Genomic DNA, 18,298 nt, shown 5'->3' with positions numbered 1-18,298 from the left:
CCAAGAGAAACAGCTCTTGGTAATTTTGCTAATCACAGCTCAATGTCACACACAATATAGCATCATCTTTCCTCACTGCCTGTTTTTCACATGGGGATTTTTAACTGTAAAACAACACAGTTTTGGAAACAGATACAAAGGAAAAAGTCACAAAAATCAACATTCTGGTTACGCTGTAAGTCTCCCTACAGAAGTTTGAGGGGGTTTGTAAAGTCAAAATCTTTGTCATTAGTTTTTTCTGTGTTTGTTAACATGGATAATAATTTGAAAGGTCAGTCTGTCAGTATAAATGAGATTTATTAACTTTCAATTTAAAATAAAAAGCAAAAAATACCTGAACAACTTTTTCTAGTCATGATCTATAAGAGATCTGTAATAGCTTCAACACATGTTGGACACCATCACTTCCAAGAGTAAGATTGTTTTAACAAAGTAGAAATTAAGTTTTCTGACCTGCTGATTCTCATAATCAGCAATGGTTAAGATAAATTAGCTAAAAGCTAAAGCTTTGGAAAAATCTAAGTCAAAGCTCTTGGTTTTTGCCTTAAGTGTCTACCCAAAACCATTAAAAAAAACTCCTGTAAGGGAAGTATCAACAGAGAAATGTACATCACTTTCACAATTCGGAAAACTATTTTCAAAATACTTCAAAAGATATCTTGTAGCAAGTTTTGTGTAAAAAAGATATCTTGTAGCAAGTTTTGGGTAAGTACAATTCAAGCAGAAACACAGCATTTGCAATCTACCCCACCTTCTTTCATAATGTCTTTATACTTCAGATAGCACCATGACTGAAAGTCTGAATCAGTGCACGTAAGAGATACTTAATGAGTAGTCATAAATCAATAGGACCAGGAAAGCATATTACTAAAGACTTTGCTCTTTTAATCAATTTAGGCCGAACTGTTGCCCTAACACACCAGAGAATTTTTCTGGCTGGCACAGTTTTACTGGCACTCAATTTCATTAGGAATTAGTATCTATTTTGATTAAAAAGTTTTCTCCACCCATCCGTTCTCAACTGAAGTAAAATTTAATTTCCGAGTCTCCAGTTATTCTGATAAAATGCCACCACCTTTCAGAAAGCGCTGTATCTTACCTTTGAAGTCCACTTCTCCGTTGCCATCTGTGTCAAATATATCTATTACTCGCTGTACTAACGGGTTCTGTTGCAATTCAGGTAAAGACATGAACTCTTCCACACTCAAAGAACCAGAGTTGTCCAAATCAAGCTTCTTAAATCTCTTTCCTAGTCGTTTAATCTCATCAGCATCAACTGAAAGGAAAAAAACACCTATTCTTAGTATTCTTAGCTTCACAGTAAACCCTTTGCCAGTTAAACCCAATGCATGTTTCTCCCTAGCTTTCTGATCAGCATTTCTCCTACAGTATTAGGGCCATCAAACGCTTGCATGGAAGATTATAAAGATAATGTCAAACTCTGAAAACAAACACACGCCTTTTCATTTTATTTTAATTAAAACTTACCTTTTTTCCTCCCTGCACCAGCCATAATACAGTTAGCCTTGTGACTCACTGAACATCACATGCTGACACAACATTTTAAAGGATTGCGGATGCTTAGCTAGTTCTTAGTCAGAGAGCTCTTACAAATACCAGGTATAAAGAAATAATAAAAAAAAGACCAAATTTCCTTACAGGAAACTACCATTAAGTTTACAGTAGACTAACATAGTAAGTTATGAAGACAGTTATATTAGTAAATATATTAGCACACCAAACACAAGACCTCCTGGCACACATGCCAAGTGAAGCAGGTTAGCAGTCTGGCTGCTGCCCAGCTACCACTCACCTACTCACTCATCACCCTGACAGATCTAAGATAATTTGTCTCTCCATCTCAAATGGGAAATAGACATGCATGTAGCCATAATATTCGTACACCTATTTTCTGTCACAGAGTTAAAACAGGTTCAGGTTCTGCAGCAGTACCGCTTCACCTCCCTTCAAGTTTAAAGCAAACCCTTAGTTACAGCATATACCTCGTACCCTACTTCGCATCTGATTTCACCAGGACTAAAGCTGTGAGCATATAACCACTCCTTAAAAAAAAAAAACACACCACTTGTCTCTCCCTGTCAGTGCTGAAAAGCTTGAAATTTTTTCTCCATAACAACCTAGAAATTTCCTATCAGCAGCTTGATTTAACTCACCGAAGTTAGTTCACAAATTACTCACCATGTTTGGGTATGAAGGAGGAACTGTGGTTCGTAGGAAGTACTAGAAAGTGACTAGCATACAACAAACCACAGCAAATATATCTTACAGCACCTGAAGGTTTCCAACTTGCCATACAAGTTTCTTTCCTAACATTAACAATCTCCTCAAAATTTCTTAGCTCTGTTTAATGCATTTCCTCTGATAGCAGAAGAAATTGTTTCGCAGCTTCTATGAGGCACAGACATACCACCTCATCCATTTCACATCACATTAATACCCTCTTAGGCTTTTGTAAAAGTGCAACATAAAAACAAATATCACTTAGACTTCCTGACATGTAAGGACTGCCAACATGCAGAGCTTTATGTTTAGAAATTGTAGCAGATTCAGAGACCAAAAGATTCCTCTACACCAAAGCAGTCAAACTTTCAATTAAGTTCCTTGGTATCAGTGTTTACAAATCAACCAATAAAGATATATGCATTATTTAGTAACAATATTTAACTTCACTTTAAAATATTTAAAAAGCAAATTCGAAGTATTATCTATTGTGTACGTAATACTGTCCTTCTCTTACCAGATCAGTGAAGTGTCACTTCCAATCTTAATAAAAAAGGTAACACTGACTGAAATTGAACTATTGCTCCCTAAGCAACCTGAAATACTTTATAGTTCTGTAATTTCACAAAATCACAACAGAGAAAAATTAAAGAAGCAGTAATATACCTGATCTTACCTCCCCTGCCAAACAAATCAATGAGCTATGAATTGCAAGTTTTGAACCATTAAGTTACATTTAAGAAAACCACACGTATTCAAAAACAACTACAAAAAAAATACTAAACCAGAACACAAACAAAGAGATGTCTGAGCCAGGCCTGAAGACCGGCAGCCACAGCATCACTGCCTCAGAATGCTAAAGCAGCATTCAGTAGAGTCCTGTCTCATGACGACTCTAGTCCATTTCCTCCTTTGGAAGCTGAAGTCCATGGTATTTTTCCTCTTCAGTATATAAGCAAAGACCAAAAATGAAACCCAGAGTTCTGCCAATAGCCTGCCCTAAGTTGAGCTGATCACCTCATACACAAGTCAGTCCAACACAGCTTTACACTCGATTATTACACAAAAATGACACTAAAGTACTGGACCAGTTCTGCCATCACACTTACCTGCTTCAACAGATAGCAAAGAACTTCCACAAGATGTGCTAAGAAGGCAAACTACAAGGGTATTTTATCTTAAGCTAGTCTCTATCTTTTAGCAGGACCTACCAATATGAATTCAAAAGCTACATTTTACTAGGACATTCAGAGACTGATCTACAGCACACAATCCTGACAACCAGTGCTATAACAGTGCTCTAACATCACCTGCTAAGCGTACAAACCGCTGTTAACCAGTCATGCATGAGACTTGAACTTACACAATCACAATACTTAAGAGGAGATGAAGCACTTTTCTTAAAATTTATTTTTTAAAATTTGAGGATCACAGTCAAGGATTTTAAGATTAAGGACAGTGAAGACGAGAATCAAAGATGCGAATACATTGGAAAGGTACCTAAGGAAACCACTCCAGAATGCTTTGTCTGTTTTGCTGAACACTGGCAAAGCAGCAACCACTCAAATCATGAAATCACAAGAGTCTCCTGACAGTTCAATTGCAGTTCAGAATGCAGATGCTGAGCAGAGAAAAGGGGTATTAGAAATTTCTCACCCCTGACTTTGACACATTGAAACAAGGGTTTGCCTGCACTGCAGAGCCAAGGAGGTTCTACCCTTGGGAGGGGCAGAGCAGGTCATGCAGGGACAGGGAGGTCAAAGAACAGGAGTAACGAAACTGAATCTCTGCCAAAGCTGGCCATGCGTAGGTTTTGTCCAAAGCTTTGTTTCTGGCAGCAGATACACCATGGATGAGCATACTGGGAGAAAAAATTTCACGGTAATCAGAGCAGTTATGGGAACAGGCATATTTCCTTTAACAGTTCACATGTATAAAAGCTGCTGTTCATCATGAACATATAGATAAAATCAGCACCTGCAGATCAGTTTCATAATTTTAATTTACTGAGCATTTCCCATCAGAACGATTTTTTCTTTAAACACACTGCAAGCATCACCTACATTTTCAAAAGACCTACCTTAAAGAGCTTATACACTTAAAATCATATTTCAGTAAATACTTGTCTTTATAAAATGGCTTTCAAAAAATCAAAAAATAATAAAACAGATTTTATTTTAATTTTTAAAGCCTTCTTTGAAATTTCAAGAGGTTTTGCCTATCCTTTTTCCTTCAGTTCAGTCAGCACCTGTGATAACTCTCTCTGGCTGAGCTGAAACATGTAGAGATTTTGTTTGGCTAGCTTTTAAGGAATAAAAGCAAACATTTATTGTAAGAGCAAATTCCAGTATTATCCTATGCATTTTTTGTTCAGACTTCCTCTACAAATACACACATACAACAGTCCTCACCTATGATGGACGTGCCCCCTTCTTACAAGGCTACTCTTTCCTTAGTATTTAGCAGCAGGTTGACTCTCCTAGAATTTCACATAGCTATCGCTGAAGGCCAGAGCAGTGAATTAAGTTATCAGAGGCTGAACAAAAATACTTCTTTCCTTCTTCTCTAAGGTCTCCTTACAGGCAACCTAATGCTGACACAAACATCCTGAAGCTCTACTGGAATGCAAGGCATAGGATAATCCTGATGAAGGTATTTGAGCCAGAAGGACTGATGGTGGCAGTAGCAGGCAGAATTTTACAAGACTCAAGCTCAAGGAGACCAGGATAGAGATGAAAACACTGGGAAATCCAAGGAGGTCCAAGTCCACTGAAGTGTAAACAGGGTGATAACATCACTGAGCAGAATAAGGAGTATCAAGCTTTGTTTACATCATTTGAGGCAGAGCTTGCCTGTGACTCATCACAGTGGTCTGAGCTTCCTCGAGCTCTGGCTGCAGTGAGCGTTCCTCTAACCTCAAACTCAAGTTAGCCTTTTTTGTGCTCCACTCACCCGCTGACGTAAGGCTTCTTAAGCTTTTACACAGAAAAATATCCCATCAGCTTATCACTCATGCCTGGCCTTACAGAAGATACTAACTAGATAGAAATTATACCTAGTGATTCTTTTAAGAATGCTTTGCTCACAGCCCTGTAAAAAATAAAGTTATTCAAGTTTTTTCATAATCCAATTTGAATTTCTTTCACTTTTTAAAGAAATATCAGTATTTTCAAATGATTCCTCTTCCAGACAAGTATTACAATTCCAGAGGCAACAATACCTGCTTCATATTCTGAACTCATTTGCATACACCTAGAAATGCTATGAATCAGGTTAAAACACAAGACCTACATGCTTCCATGAAATGACATGCAAATAGATTTGCGTAACTCCATTTTAGTACAGCAGCTTTATCTTCTAGCTGGACACTCTCTAATATGCTGCTACAGACTATTGAATATACCACTCCTTTCCTTAACACAGAACAACAGAGATGATGATCCATAAAGTATTTTTAAAAATAAGTTTGTTTCAAGCTGTTATTCACATCACTGATGCTCAAACAGTATTATAAAGGGCATTCAAGTGGCAACTCAAAAAGCCCCATTAAAAGCATATCTGAAGTGCATTGCACTCTACTTTGAAATAAGTTATTTCAGAAACATTGTTTTAGTGTTATTGCTTCCAGTCGAAGTAAAGGTGCACCTGCATGGTTAGTTTGCTATTAATGTGAAAGCCACAAGTAAAAGAATACCTTAAAATACACATCTCTTTAAAATCCACTAGATTTAGTGATATTTTAACAGGGTAACTGCTTGTGTCTTCAGAAGTGCTGGGCATTCATTGCTGCACAGTGCACTCCCCTGAGAAAAGCTGTACATCTCAGCAAAGAGGTGCACTTCTGAAATCTAAGTGTTTATCTAAATACTTAAAGATACACATAAAAGATTGGCTTTTCAGATACCCTTAAAATACTAACTCTAACTCATAACTAAAAAACTGAAGAGAAAATATGGTGACAGAAAGCCTACGTTACACTTTTTAAAATATCAGTAAAAATAATACTTTCCTAATGTTTCAATATCCTTGTAAAACATTCGAAAAAAGCTTTCTGTAAAGAGAACATTACTAAATTTGAAGTGTTTCCAGATAAAAAAGATACACATTTTCCATAAGAATGGACTGCAGAGATCTCAAAATAAAACAGAGGTGAGAGCTTTTGCTGAAGGTCTAGCCACAGCCTTGTCTGGTGCAGGAATATAATGTTTCAGAGCAGCAACCAAGACAGCCATTTCAGTCTTGGAGATCAAATTTCAAAAAGATGACGCCCTTGAGAACACATTCAACCACTTGTCTTGTATATGCTTACACGCAGCTGGTCTAATCCTTTTCATGACTTCAGATGTGTCAATTACAATTTCTAAGTTAGAAAAGAGGTACTAGTCTCCTTAACCTAAAACCAAAACATAAATATAAAACTATTTTCTTCACAGTTTTTTGCTATGATATTTTTTTCTTGTGGATAATTTGACAACTTGGTTCAAATCAATTTTTTTCCATGTGAAACAGCAGTAGATTTTCAGTAATTTCTCAAACAGCACAGCTGAGAAAGTAACTTTTTTTTTTTTTTTTTAGGGAATCCAGCAATGCCAATTCACCTACAGAAAAATAATAGTATTCTAAAATGAAGGGTAGAGTAAAAGAAATATTGTAGCTTTGTTAATGGTATACATACCCTGCATAATATCCTGAATTTCCTTTCCATTACTGCAAACTTCAAAACAAAATTCTTATAACATGAGACACCAAGACAGCAGTGGCTGCAGGGCCAGGTAGGGGGTTATGACCCTGCCACCAGGAAGACAGCATAAATTTGTTACTGCTTTCAGTCACCCAGAAGTTTACCATTCAAAAATCCTTATCAAATGATCTTTAAAAACATTGTCCAGTCTGTACCCATGCCCCTCAATCCCTAGATCTTTCACTTTTACTCAGGCACGCGGAATCTTGAAGCACAGTGCAACCATTCCAGAGATCAGTCACAAACGAGAGGGACTTCTACACTAACTACATCTTCCCCACTGTTTGCAGTTGCGTTGCCCAGACAAGCAGTGACACGCTCTCTACCGTGAGAAGGTCCATCAGAGCAGAAAGTTTTAATCATGCAAAACCTCAGATTTACATGATATCCTCAAAATACTGTTTAACCACAGAATATAACAGAAATCATCTCCTCTGCAATAAAAGTGGGTAAACAAGCTCAGCAATGAACCTTTAGGTTAATAGTAGCTACGAATAAATAGAGCTTGTCCCAGAATTAAAAGTTTATAATAGCAACTTGCTGCTTACAACTCAGACAGAGATATGGCTAATAAAAAGTTATCTTCAAAGGTCAACTTGTCCCTAAGGAAAATCTGACCAGTAGAGCAGTAGCATAAAACCAGATGTAAGATTCAGAAAAAGACTGCTAATGTCTGCACTGCCTGGGAAGTTCTACCCACATATACGTACTTAACAAGATATATATTGAGAGCATAAGACCATAGTGCAGTGCTTTAGTGAAGTGGGTAAGATGCTCCTCATGTGCAAGTCTCTGCTAGCTGATGACAAACTAATTAACAAGGACATTCACTAGGCATTGAAGACTTGCAAGTTATTAGCAAAAGCCTCATTTCTCTGAAAAATGCTTAGAAAAAGATTCCTCTGCATATACTTACTTCACATTACTGTTTGACTTATGATGAGAGCTGGAATTCAGGTATGACTAGCATTGTGAAAGCAGTCTAGAAGTTAATTCCTAATTTGAAGGATTTTTTCTATTTAAAAACAAGAACTGATTAACCAAAGAATACTAATTCTATTAAGAGTTCAGACATATATGCACAGGCCTATGCATGGTTTAGTGCTGAACTAAAATGGTCAAGGAAAGAAAACAGTTAAAAATAAGTACATTCAGCATAACGCTGCCGGGACATTTCACAAGACAATCCTTTCTTTGGGCAGCTTTAGGCAAGAAATATTTTGGTATTTTTACAGGGTAGCCTAACCTCATGAGACAGAGCAATGAGTTTTATTGTCACATGGCCAAAAGCAAATAACACCAACTTAAGTGGCTTCTCACCTAAATGCCTGGCTGCAAGCGTACACAGGAAGGAGAGAAAAAAAATCCTCTTACAGCTTCAACCTCTCTTTCTCCAAGGGTGCCAAGACAGCCTAGGCAATATCCTTAGCTCCTGAGATAGCACATACTGCACCACAAGCTGTTCCACAGCCCTGAGAAACTGGCATTGGGACCCATGGAAAAGCCTGACTGGTTGAACTACCAGTTAATGCTTCATTGTATGGACACCAGAATACAAAACAAACTTATGTTAGTTTCCATAGAAAAATAGAAAAAAGATCAGTCAAACAGCAAAAGCCTACATTTTTCAAAGGTAATCTTTCACCTTTTAATTTTTGCGCTTACTGTATAAACTGCATTAACTTTTCAAGCAGCAAATTCTGTAAATTCACATGAGAAGTTGTACATAAATAATATTAGCCTGTAACAATATAATGTAGTGGTTAAAAAAAAACTTACAGTGCGAGCACATTTCCAAAGGGTAGCTTGCCTCATTTCCCTGCAACACAAAAAAGAACAAAGCCGCAATTATTCCCAGGTTCACTTAGAGGAACTATTGTAAGTTTCAGCACTGTAAATATCTTCAGTAATACAAGTTATCCATATTTATATATATATATATACACACACACACACTAAACCAACAACAACTTATTTTATTTGGATAGTTCTATGTTACCAAAATATACAAAGTAATATAAAACCACTGAGGTTTCTCTCTCATGAGAGTTCCCATGAAAATATCATCAGTCCACATGATACAGAGTAGTAACTTCAACCCTATATTGTAAAAACCAAAACTGAAGTTGCCAATTACTTATAAATTATGCAAATGCTACTTTTCAAGCTAAGATAGGATTTAATTTCAAGACTTCACACACATGGAAGCTGCTTTACCATTTTATTTTAAGAACAAAATCATACATGTCCTTATGAATTGCCACGACAAACTTTGCCCAATGAGCAAAAGAAAATCCCAGTATATGTTCTCCCCCTCCCCAAAATATTCACACAGGAAAAGTGATGGGAAAGTGAGGTTTACATGCCCAGAAATTAACTTTACATTTAAATATTATTTTGTAAGTAGTATCTTAATGTGTTCCTGCATTGTAGCTGAATGGAAAGTTAAACGCTAAGATTTAAAATCCTTGCTGTACTACAATATCCATAGCAACAAAAATTAAAACTTTATGGGGGTACAGTCACTTTGAACTTAAATCATACAGAAACATATAGAACTTAAGAGGAAACCACAACTACTGTAACATGAACTCCAAAAGACAGTAGAAATAAATGCTGGTATTTTTCCTCAAATGCCTTTGAGCCAGAGAAGATCGCAATGCACACATACTTAATATTTATGTGGATTCAGTCAGCAAAGGAGTGACCAGGTAGCTGAAGAGATTCACAACCAAACCTTATCAAAAATTATTTGAGGGAGTGTTTTACAGAAGAAAACATATTTAAGACGAGTATATAACACATTCTATTCATAAGTAGTTCTCTTTTGGTGTGGATTGTAAGGGATTCCACAGCTGAGCTCTGGCGCAGAAAGAGTCCTTAAAATTATGCAAATTGTACACAAATTAAGAGATTACTTGACAGAAGAAAAAAGAGAACTACATTTAGCCTGGAAGCATGCGATTGCATTTCCTATTAAGGACAGAAAGGGGCAGAACAAACATCTCATGAATCTAAACATGTCTGAGAAGAGATGTGTTGGGTTGTGTGCGTTGTTTGCTTTTTTCTTTCTTTGCCTCCAGAACACACATTCATGATCCTTATGCCCCCATAACACACAAATCCTCTTGCTTCTTTAAAAAAGTTCATACCTTGCTTTATAAGTAGAGTAGCAGAAGAGAGCCTTAACATCTTCCCCAATGTCTACTTATAGCAAGTCAAAGAAGCAGAATAGGAACTGACAGGGTGGGAACAGTCAGGTCCCTAAACCTAAAAACCATGACTGAAATACTCTGCAAGAGCAACTTCTTTCACTGCAGCTGGGAATCAAAGAGAACGGTGCCACGTGGAAAATCTTGGACGGAACCCAACCAAAGTCTTAGAAAACCAGTGAAGACCAAAACAAGCAGTAAAAGCTTAGTGTATGTATGTGAATATAAAAAGGTGTAGGATTTAAAATCGAGGAAAGCAGAATTTTGGAATAAGAAGAAACAGGAACCAGGGGATCCAGCTAGGCTGCTCTTAAGACACGAGGCCATGAAGAGGCAAGAAAAACACCAGACTGGAAGGCTGCAAATTAAAGGAGAAAGTTGAATTAAAACCAGTGCACTTGTGCACATACACATACAATCAGAACTACATTAAAAGACTGTTCTGGGAACTTATATACTTGGTGAGATGTTGGGACAAAGTTAATTTCTAGTGCAGGCCACTGAAATCAATCTGGCTAAAACAGCGTAAAATGCTTCTAAAAATTGGGAAGGAATGGGAGTAACTTTCTTCAGTTAATTAACTAAGTATAATGTTTATAAGCAGTCTTACTATGAATCTAGATGCACATGCTAAGCCATAATCAAGTTATCTATGTGAAGTAGCCTACGAAGTGTTTGGAGAGTAGAGAAAAAAGTGATTCAACTTCAGCTTAGTTTTTCTGTGAAATAGTTAATGCTAACAAGAAATGTTATGAATACTTACCTATCCAGGACTGGAACTTGGATCTCTACAAAAAATTAGAAAAATCTAGTAAGCGGCAGTGCAAAGCATACATGACTATTCAGTATTTGCTATATTTAAATAGGGTATTTTAAAAAGTAGTTACCTGTTTTTGATGTGCTGTGTTCACTTCACAGGAGAATCCAAAAATCCACTATATTTTCAAAAATGTTTTAATCCCCCTTTTTTGGCGAGAATAGAGGCTCAACCTACTCATGCCACAGTTGAGATTCCTGTTTGCACACCTGTAAGCTGGACAAACACAAAGGTTTTCCTATGCACCAAAGACTTGTTCCTCACAGATGAGTTTAATGATTTGGTCTTGGGAGCTGGCATTTTTCACTGCATTTTGAAAAGCAGTAAAAAGATGTCCCTTATTTGTCTCCAGATACAATCAGTATGTGTTCAGACAGCACGAAGTGAAACGTAAGCCCTGAAACACACGTGCTAAAATAGGTCGAATATTTTCTTGCTGTTGAATGACAGATAGGTGGTGGGTAAGATTAAGGCCTACAACGACATCCACCTTAATGGCTTAAAACAAGCAGGCAAGTAAGCACAGCTACAGAACTTCATGAAGTATCAAATGAGCCCTTTAAGAAAAGGGAAAAAAATGGGTGTACATTGTTATTTATACGGTTTTAATGCAGAGTTAAGATTTAACACCACGTAGTATTCTAAAGAATGCTGGAAAATATTAGATTCCGCATACTAACAGAAAAATTGACGATAATCACATTTTATAATTATAAACCTTATTCAGCAAATGGACACTGCAGTGACTTTATTCCTAAAGTTTTAAGATGATACTCATTTATAAAGGCAAAAGTTATTGTAAAATCTCCGAACAGCAGCTGTCATTTATTCTCTGATGAAGTGATACTTGTATAATAATGTGTAGCGTAAAAGGTTCTGACAAAACTCCAAGATTGCCAATTAAAAAAACACATTATATTATTAGTTCTTGCTGCCAGATATATATTTAGCATACCTCACATAAGTGAGTATCCTGTCACGTACACCATATTAGCACATTTAGAGATGAGTGACGCAGCCTCTTGAAGAAACGCAGCTTGTACAGCATCAACACTCCCCAACAGATTTATTTGGCACCTACACCTAGTATAAAACATGCTTTCCCTAGCTGCATCTGGGTATTACTACCATACTGCTGGAGTTTAACTCTTTTCTCTTGAGTTACGTGATTAAAACAAGTGGCTGGAAAATGACTGATATTTTGAAATCCTTTTCTTTTTGAAACAGTCCTGAGACGTTCTTGAACGCTCTTAGATCCCTGCAAGTTCTTTCTTCGTTAACCACCAGCAAAATCATGACTCCTAGACCAAAAGAATTACCTATAAAGGAACAGTCCAGAGTCTAGTAACAAGAAAGCTGACCAAATTCTGAATGCTGCAGAAATATCAGTTCACTAAAGATGAATCAAAGCACACCACAGAAGTAACTTCAGAAGTTCGTATGACATGCAGTTTGCTCATTTAAGAAAAAAGCAAGCTTTGCAATTATATTCTCTACTAATCTCTCTTCTTTTGGCAGCTATGTCTTTTTATTGATTAAGGATAACCTAACGGCCTTTAGTCTTTATTTCTCCCATATATTATCCATTAAAAAAAATATGTTTCTTGATGTCTTTCTTCAGCAACTATTTCAAATAGTAATCATTCTCTCTTCTTGAGAACAATTTTGTACATGCTCCTCCACAGCAAGCTAGTTAAGGTCATTCTGTTCATGAAAGCTTCCTCTTAGTGAAAGACAAAAAGCTGTGGACAAAAAAAAGGAAAATTGCACTTTGCAAAATCAACAGCAGAAGCTAAACTTCACAGCTGAAGCTGTTCACACAGAAAAGCTTGTACACAGTAAAACATTAAATTGCAAAACTGTTCTACATTAGCAACATTTCTAGACCTGTTTGTATGCAACTTGTCTGCACATCTTTTTGTCAAATGTTCAGGGGGTTAAGCGTCAGCCTTCAAATACTTTTCTGCTTTTATAAAAGCAGATTAAATGTATTTTAAATGCCAGCAAGCCAGTCCTAAAAAAAAAAAAAAGTCCTCAAAACGTAAAGCATGAGTGGCTACCAGTACAAACACCTGCAAGAGGTGAGAAGCCAGGTTGTTTCAAAGCTTCTGTTTCCACAGCCAGACAACGAATGAATTCACTGAAATGTCGAGAATGAATTCAATGAAATGTCGAGAATGGTCTCTTCAAGGTTAGTTAAGTACATGCATAGGAGTAGCTGTCTGAGATCTGCTATTTCTTCAGCAAAGTACAAGTGCAATAGCCCATCCTTGCTGTGAATGGCCTTAAAACATGCCAACTGCCTTGATACTGCAGTTGACTGTTACACCTAAGTACCAAAGTCTCCCACAGCAACGTGTTCCTGCATTTTTTTTAATGCACAGGTACATCATGAGGTCTTGTCAACACTGCTATATGGTGAACTTCATTTGCTCCTGCATCTTCTAAATTACTAACTAGAATTTTTCACAAGGAAAAATACAGCCTGCAAATGCAACAGTTAACCAAGCCACACCACCTGGGAGTCAGAACTAGGGCTTAATCAAGATAATTAATTTCAATTATCAAATTACACAAAAAGCTGTTCTCCATCACTTACTACTACAAGTGAAGAGGAACAGGCACAGTGAGACTGCAGAGGCTTGTAGTCAGCATTTAAAAAAAACTATTCCTCCTTCACAAACAAGCAAAGTGCTTCTCTACCTCTTCCTCCTTATTCTCCATACCACCTAAATTAACGATTAATGAAAATTACCACCTGTTATAGAGAATTTTTCCTCCTCCAAGATCATCTTCCATATATTGCTGTTTTCCAAGCTTTAACAATGAAGAATTGCCAGCTTGGTGAAGAGCGGTTCTTTTTTTTGTTTTGTTTTGTTTTTTTAAATGACCATTATTTAACATGTTACTTGAGTTTTGGCTGTCATATAGATTGGCACTGTATTCTCCATTAACAACTAACAGGCAAGTTGGCAAGCTGATTTAAGACAGATGGTGTTTCTTATCAAGACCGCAAAAACTTTTGCCTGAAAAAAACATGCCATACATCCACAGTGGTTTAAACATTTATTAAAATAAGTTTCAGACAAAGCCCTAGAGACTTCAAGACACATTAATATTCAAGTATCTGAATTCATGATCAGAAAAGCATGCAAGATCTCACCTTTTATAATTTGTATATTTCATATGTGACTTATGAGAGCAATGAAAACCTACAAGGAGCTTACCAGAGCACAGGGGAAAGACACGCCCAAAGTTTCTGTAGACACCCCAACAAATCAGCAAGTATGGCTTAGAACAAGACAAGCAGGAATAAGGTACAACTGGAAAAAGCAGCAAGAACATCACCTAATAGAATATACTTTTTGGTTAAATTCAATGGATGAGGGTTTTTTTTGGTTTTGTTTTTAAACAAGTTACTCAACATATAGAAGTTGTCTTAGCCTGAGAGGAGCCTGTAATACCAGAAAGACCAACAGGTCAAGAAAAAGATCTTACTGATTATCACAAGCAAACTCGTAAAGATGATGTCATAGATAAGACTGCCAGCAAATTCAGCATTCGTGTTTGGTAATTAAGCCACCTTTTAAGCTTTTCATTGCAGCCATTAAGAGTAAAAAAAATCTACTTAAAATTGGGATATCACAGCATAGTTACTGGAAAACAATGACTAAAATTAAGAGCTGATAATAGGGCAGACTAACTGCCAAAATGTAGACATTAACATTTAACATAACTTGGTCGCTGCTACACAGTACTTGCTTCATATAAAAGTAACGTACTTGCTTTCCATAGAAGTCCCCCAGGCAGAGCCCTAACACTACCTCAGAATTAGAAGCTCTCTAGCACTTCTCCAAGAATATTGAAAGAATAAATCTACCCGAGGTCCTTTTAAAGCAATAATTTTGAGTTAGATGTTGTGATGCAAAAGAATTAAGTGAAGACAAGAAATCAGATGGCTTAAAAAGACACGTAAAAGTTGGAGCAACTCAAGAGCAGTGAGTTTCACTGTTTACTCCAAATTCTCAACCTCATTCCTGAGATTCTGAGCTACAGAAAGAATTAAACGCATAAAAATGCCTGACACCTGCCCCAGTAAGTTTCCAAAATGAGGTATCACCTAGTGGTACTGCACTGGCAATCCTACATTATTTTTCCAGGCCATCCACAAATCCTGTTACTCTTTTGAGGGGCAACTCATTTCCTTGCCCCTCTACTCATGGAACTAAAACAGTATGACAGAAGTTCAGGATGCATTACTTCCAAGCTGAACCCAACTCAGAACATGATTCACGGAACCTTCAAAAGAATTAGTATTTTCAGAGCCTCAGCTCTGCTTACACCTCTCATTTTTGTGCTCAAAGCTGTGGAAGAGTCCCTCCGCATATTTCATGGTCATCGTCTTCTCTGTCCAGAAGTCCAATATAGCACGTGGGAGTTGGCAACAATCTCATTTCTCTTCTGGCATTTGGACTGTCAGATCCGGCCTCCATGTTACACGTTGGTGTGAGCATTTAGTTTATCCACAGGAGCAACAGAAGGGATTAAGCAGCAAGGAAGTACAAGCAAGGAATTCTTACAGGGTATCCAGACAAGCAAGGAATTACAGAAAATAAACTTAGGGAGGGGGAAAAAAAGGCAAGAAAGAAAATCATAAAAGCAACAGTATTGGTACCCAGTAAGTAGCACAGACCTCAAATGTGACAGTAAAGGACTGCATTCATCTGATACTTAAGAGTTGTGCTTTTCTGCTCTCCTCTGGGTAAAATTTCAATTAAAAAAAATAATGATTATTAACAAAAGCTGAACACCTGGAGTTACCATCAATGTTGAATTCACAGAATGGTATCAGTCATGGAAGAAACAGAATGTAGTCTTTACCAAAAAGATTTTGCAAGGTTTTGTTAGCAAGCTTTTTTTTTTTTTTTAAACAGACTAGCATCCACCACTTGTTTCTTATTCTTTAGTAAACCAGAAATAAAGTATACAGAACTTACATCTACAGAAATAAACTATGAAGTTATGTATTGACCAAAATTCTCGGTACTGAGCAGTTCCTATGAAAAGTCATAAAAGGAAAAGTTTCCTAGGGATACAGAGATAAGGAACAGATTTAAAACCAATCAAGTTTTAGGATGTTCCCTAAGCGTTAAAAAACATAAACCAGACTTCAATAGTCATTTGCTTTTAAGTTCCTCCAACAAGTGCTTTTGGGATGCATTTGCTTTCCCAACTATGACTGCTGCCTATTAGGAAAATTGCATGAGAAATGGAAGTTACAGAAAGGCTATTTGTTCTAGTACAAAAGTTTATTTTATTTAGGAATTTCTCTAATGATTCTTATTTCTTTGACTCAGCTACAACCCAAGTTCTTGAAGCTTCTCATGTTGAGGACACTACACCAAATGCATCCCACAATAAAGAAAAACAAACTGAAAACTGCTTTCACATAATGCTCGCATCTTAATGCAAAAAAGTACATATTTTTCAACTCTAAATTTGCCAAGGTACTGCTAATGTGTTCTCCTCTACTTTCTACTTAAACAACAGAAATATTCTCCAAATACTGATTCTACAATTGTTGAAAAAAATGTTAAGTATGTTCTTAATGGCCGAGATAAGAACTGACTTGTTAAATGCCTTAGAATGTAACATTTTCCCCACCACCACCACACACACACTGAATCTAAAAGAGAAAAAATGGAGGCATTTCATTTGGGATAAGAAAAATGAATATTCTCTTGCATTTGCTAGACTCCACTCTGAGACTACAGCATCAACTGTGACCTCTCAAATACCCACTGACAAGCATAACCATCATTCCTTGTAGCTGTGGTATTACTTCACTCAACACTTTCAGTTTAGCTGTTTGAATTCTGATAAACCTCTGAACTTTCTGCTCTCAGTTTTTAATCACCTTAATACAAATGAAATAATTATGAAGTTCCAAGGGACAGGTCTCACAGCTGTTGCTAACTCAGCATCTCATCTGAGCACTAATCAACAGCAAACATCAAGAAAATCTCAGGAGCATTTTGCAGTCAAAAAAGGGCACTACTAGGAAAAAAATGCAGCTTGTTTCAACTTACCTTTGGAAGAAGATTTCAGCTTTTAAATGTGTTATCTACAAAACAGCCAGAATTCATTAATCCTGCCTCTAAAGAAAACACTCAGTGACCTTCAGTACCAAAGGAATTCAAAAAAGATTAATACCTAATTCTTGAACATGGCATTTAAATTGCAGACATCAGAGATAATGAACCAAGGCAAAGGGGATTGCTGGATTTGGGATTACTGTAGGGATCAAGTCAGGTTAAAGCTGTTACAGTATTCTGGCATTGTTGTTCTTTGTACGAATGCAAATGAGGTGTGTTAGTTCACTTGGACGCATTTAAAAAATAAGTAGTATTATGAAAAACTTATTTCGGACACATTTTTTTAATTTGTTCACAATAAATCAGGTGATGTTTCTTTAGAAGATTGTCCTCTTGCTTGTACATCAGGTTCCACCACACACCCCCTCATTCCAAGGTGCAGCAGGCCAGGAAGATGGCACAGGTCTCAGGATAAGGCCACAGGTTACTCCTCAGTCACCACCAGCCGTGGCTGTGCTCAAGCTCTGCCAGTCATTTCAAGGGAAGCCACTTGTCCTCTGGCTGGCAGTTGGCCAGTCACTTCTGCTATGCTTTAAATCCTACGCTGTCCAGGGGTCTCCTCCAAAATGAGATATTAATGGCTTAAGGCCATCACAGGCAAGTAGCTATTCTAGGATATCACAGGGAAGCCCTAGACCAATGAAGCAAGAAGCGAACCCGATATTAGAGAGAGATGCTGTTGCCAAAACCTCTACCAGACAGGAAAACTGAAAGAATCAAGAGCAGAGTTAAAGAAGTTCAACCTTTAATATGCCCTTTTACTTTATTAGTGTCAAAGGGAAGATAGAAAAAATAAAGTATATATATTTTAAAATTTAAAACAAGTGGGTTTTTTCCTCTTTGAATTTGAAGTGTTCAGGACCAAAAAAGCAATCAAAAATCTGTCCAGTTATAGCAGGGACTACGATTTATATTCATATAAACATCGCGGCTTTTAAAATCTAAATATAATTACAACTTCACAGCTTTCAGAAAAAAATCTAAGCTTTCATGATCTTGAAGGTAAAATAATATCTATACATGCACACACCACACTCATCTGCAGATAATCTAAAGGTGTCTCCTAGAAAAAACCCTGTCACCTAAGACATACCAATTCATAAAGACTCAGCAGAAATGCCAGAGAACAGTT

The 18,298-nt window shown here is 36.9% G+C and overlaps 1 protein-coding gene across 3 annotated transcripts in view; it reads right to left on the bottom strand.

The window, feature by feature from the left end:
* Positions 1-18,298, bottom strand: part of PPP3R1 (protein phosphatase 3 regulatory subunit B, alpha) — a 38,082-nt gene that overhangs the window by 5,610 nt on the left and 14,174 nt on the right. For 2 of the 3 annotated variants that reach the window (XM_083828244.1, XM_083828243.1), the window contains 2 exons: positions 8,762-8,801; positions 1,100-1,276 (listed from right to left, as the gene is read on the bottom strand). In XM_083828244.1, the coding sequence (XP_083684370.1) occupies positions 1,100-1,276; positions 8,762-8,801 (217 nt within the window). Of the gene's footprint in view, positions 1-1,099; positions 1,277-8,761; positions 8,802-10,957; positions 10,983-11,081; positions 11,228-18,298 lie in introns of all 3 variants that reach the window. The other variant, XM_083828245.1, reaches the window with a different exon arrangement.

Source organism: Anser anser, assembly GCF_964211835.1.
Source record: "Anser anser genome assembly, chromosome: 3".
In the NCBI taxonomy this organism is placed as follows: domain Eukaryota; kingdom Metazoa; phylum Chordata; class Aves; order Anseriformes; family Anatidae; genus Anser; species Anser anser.
The sequence above is the reverse complement of the archived record's forward strand: the minus strand, read 5'-3'. Positions and strand labels throughout refer to the sequence as shown.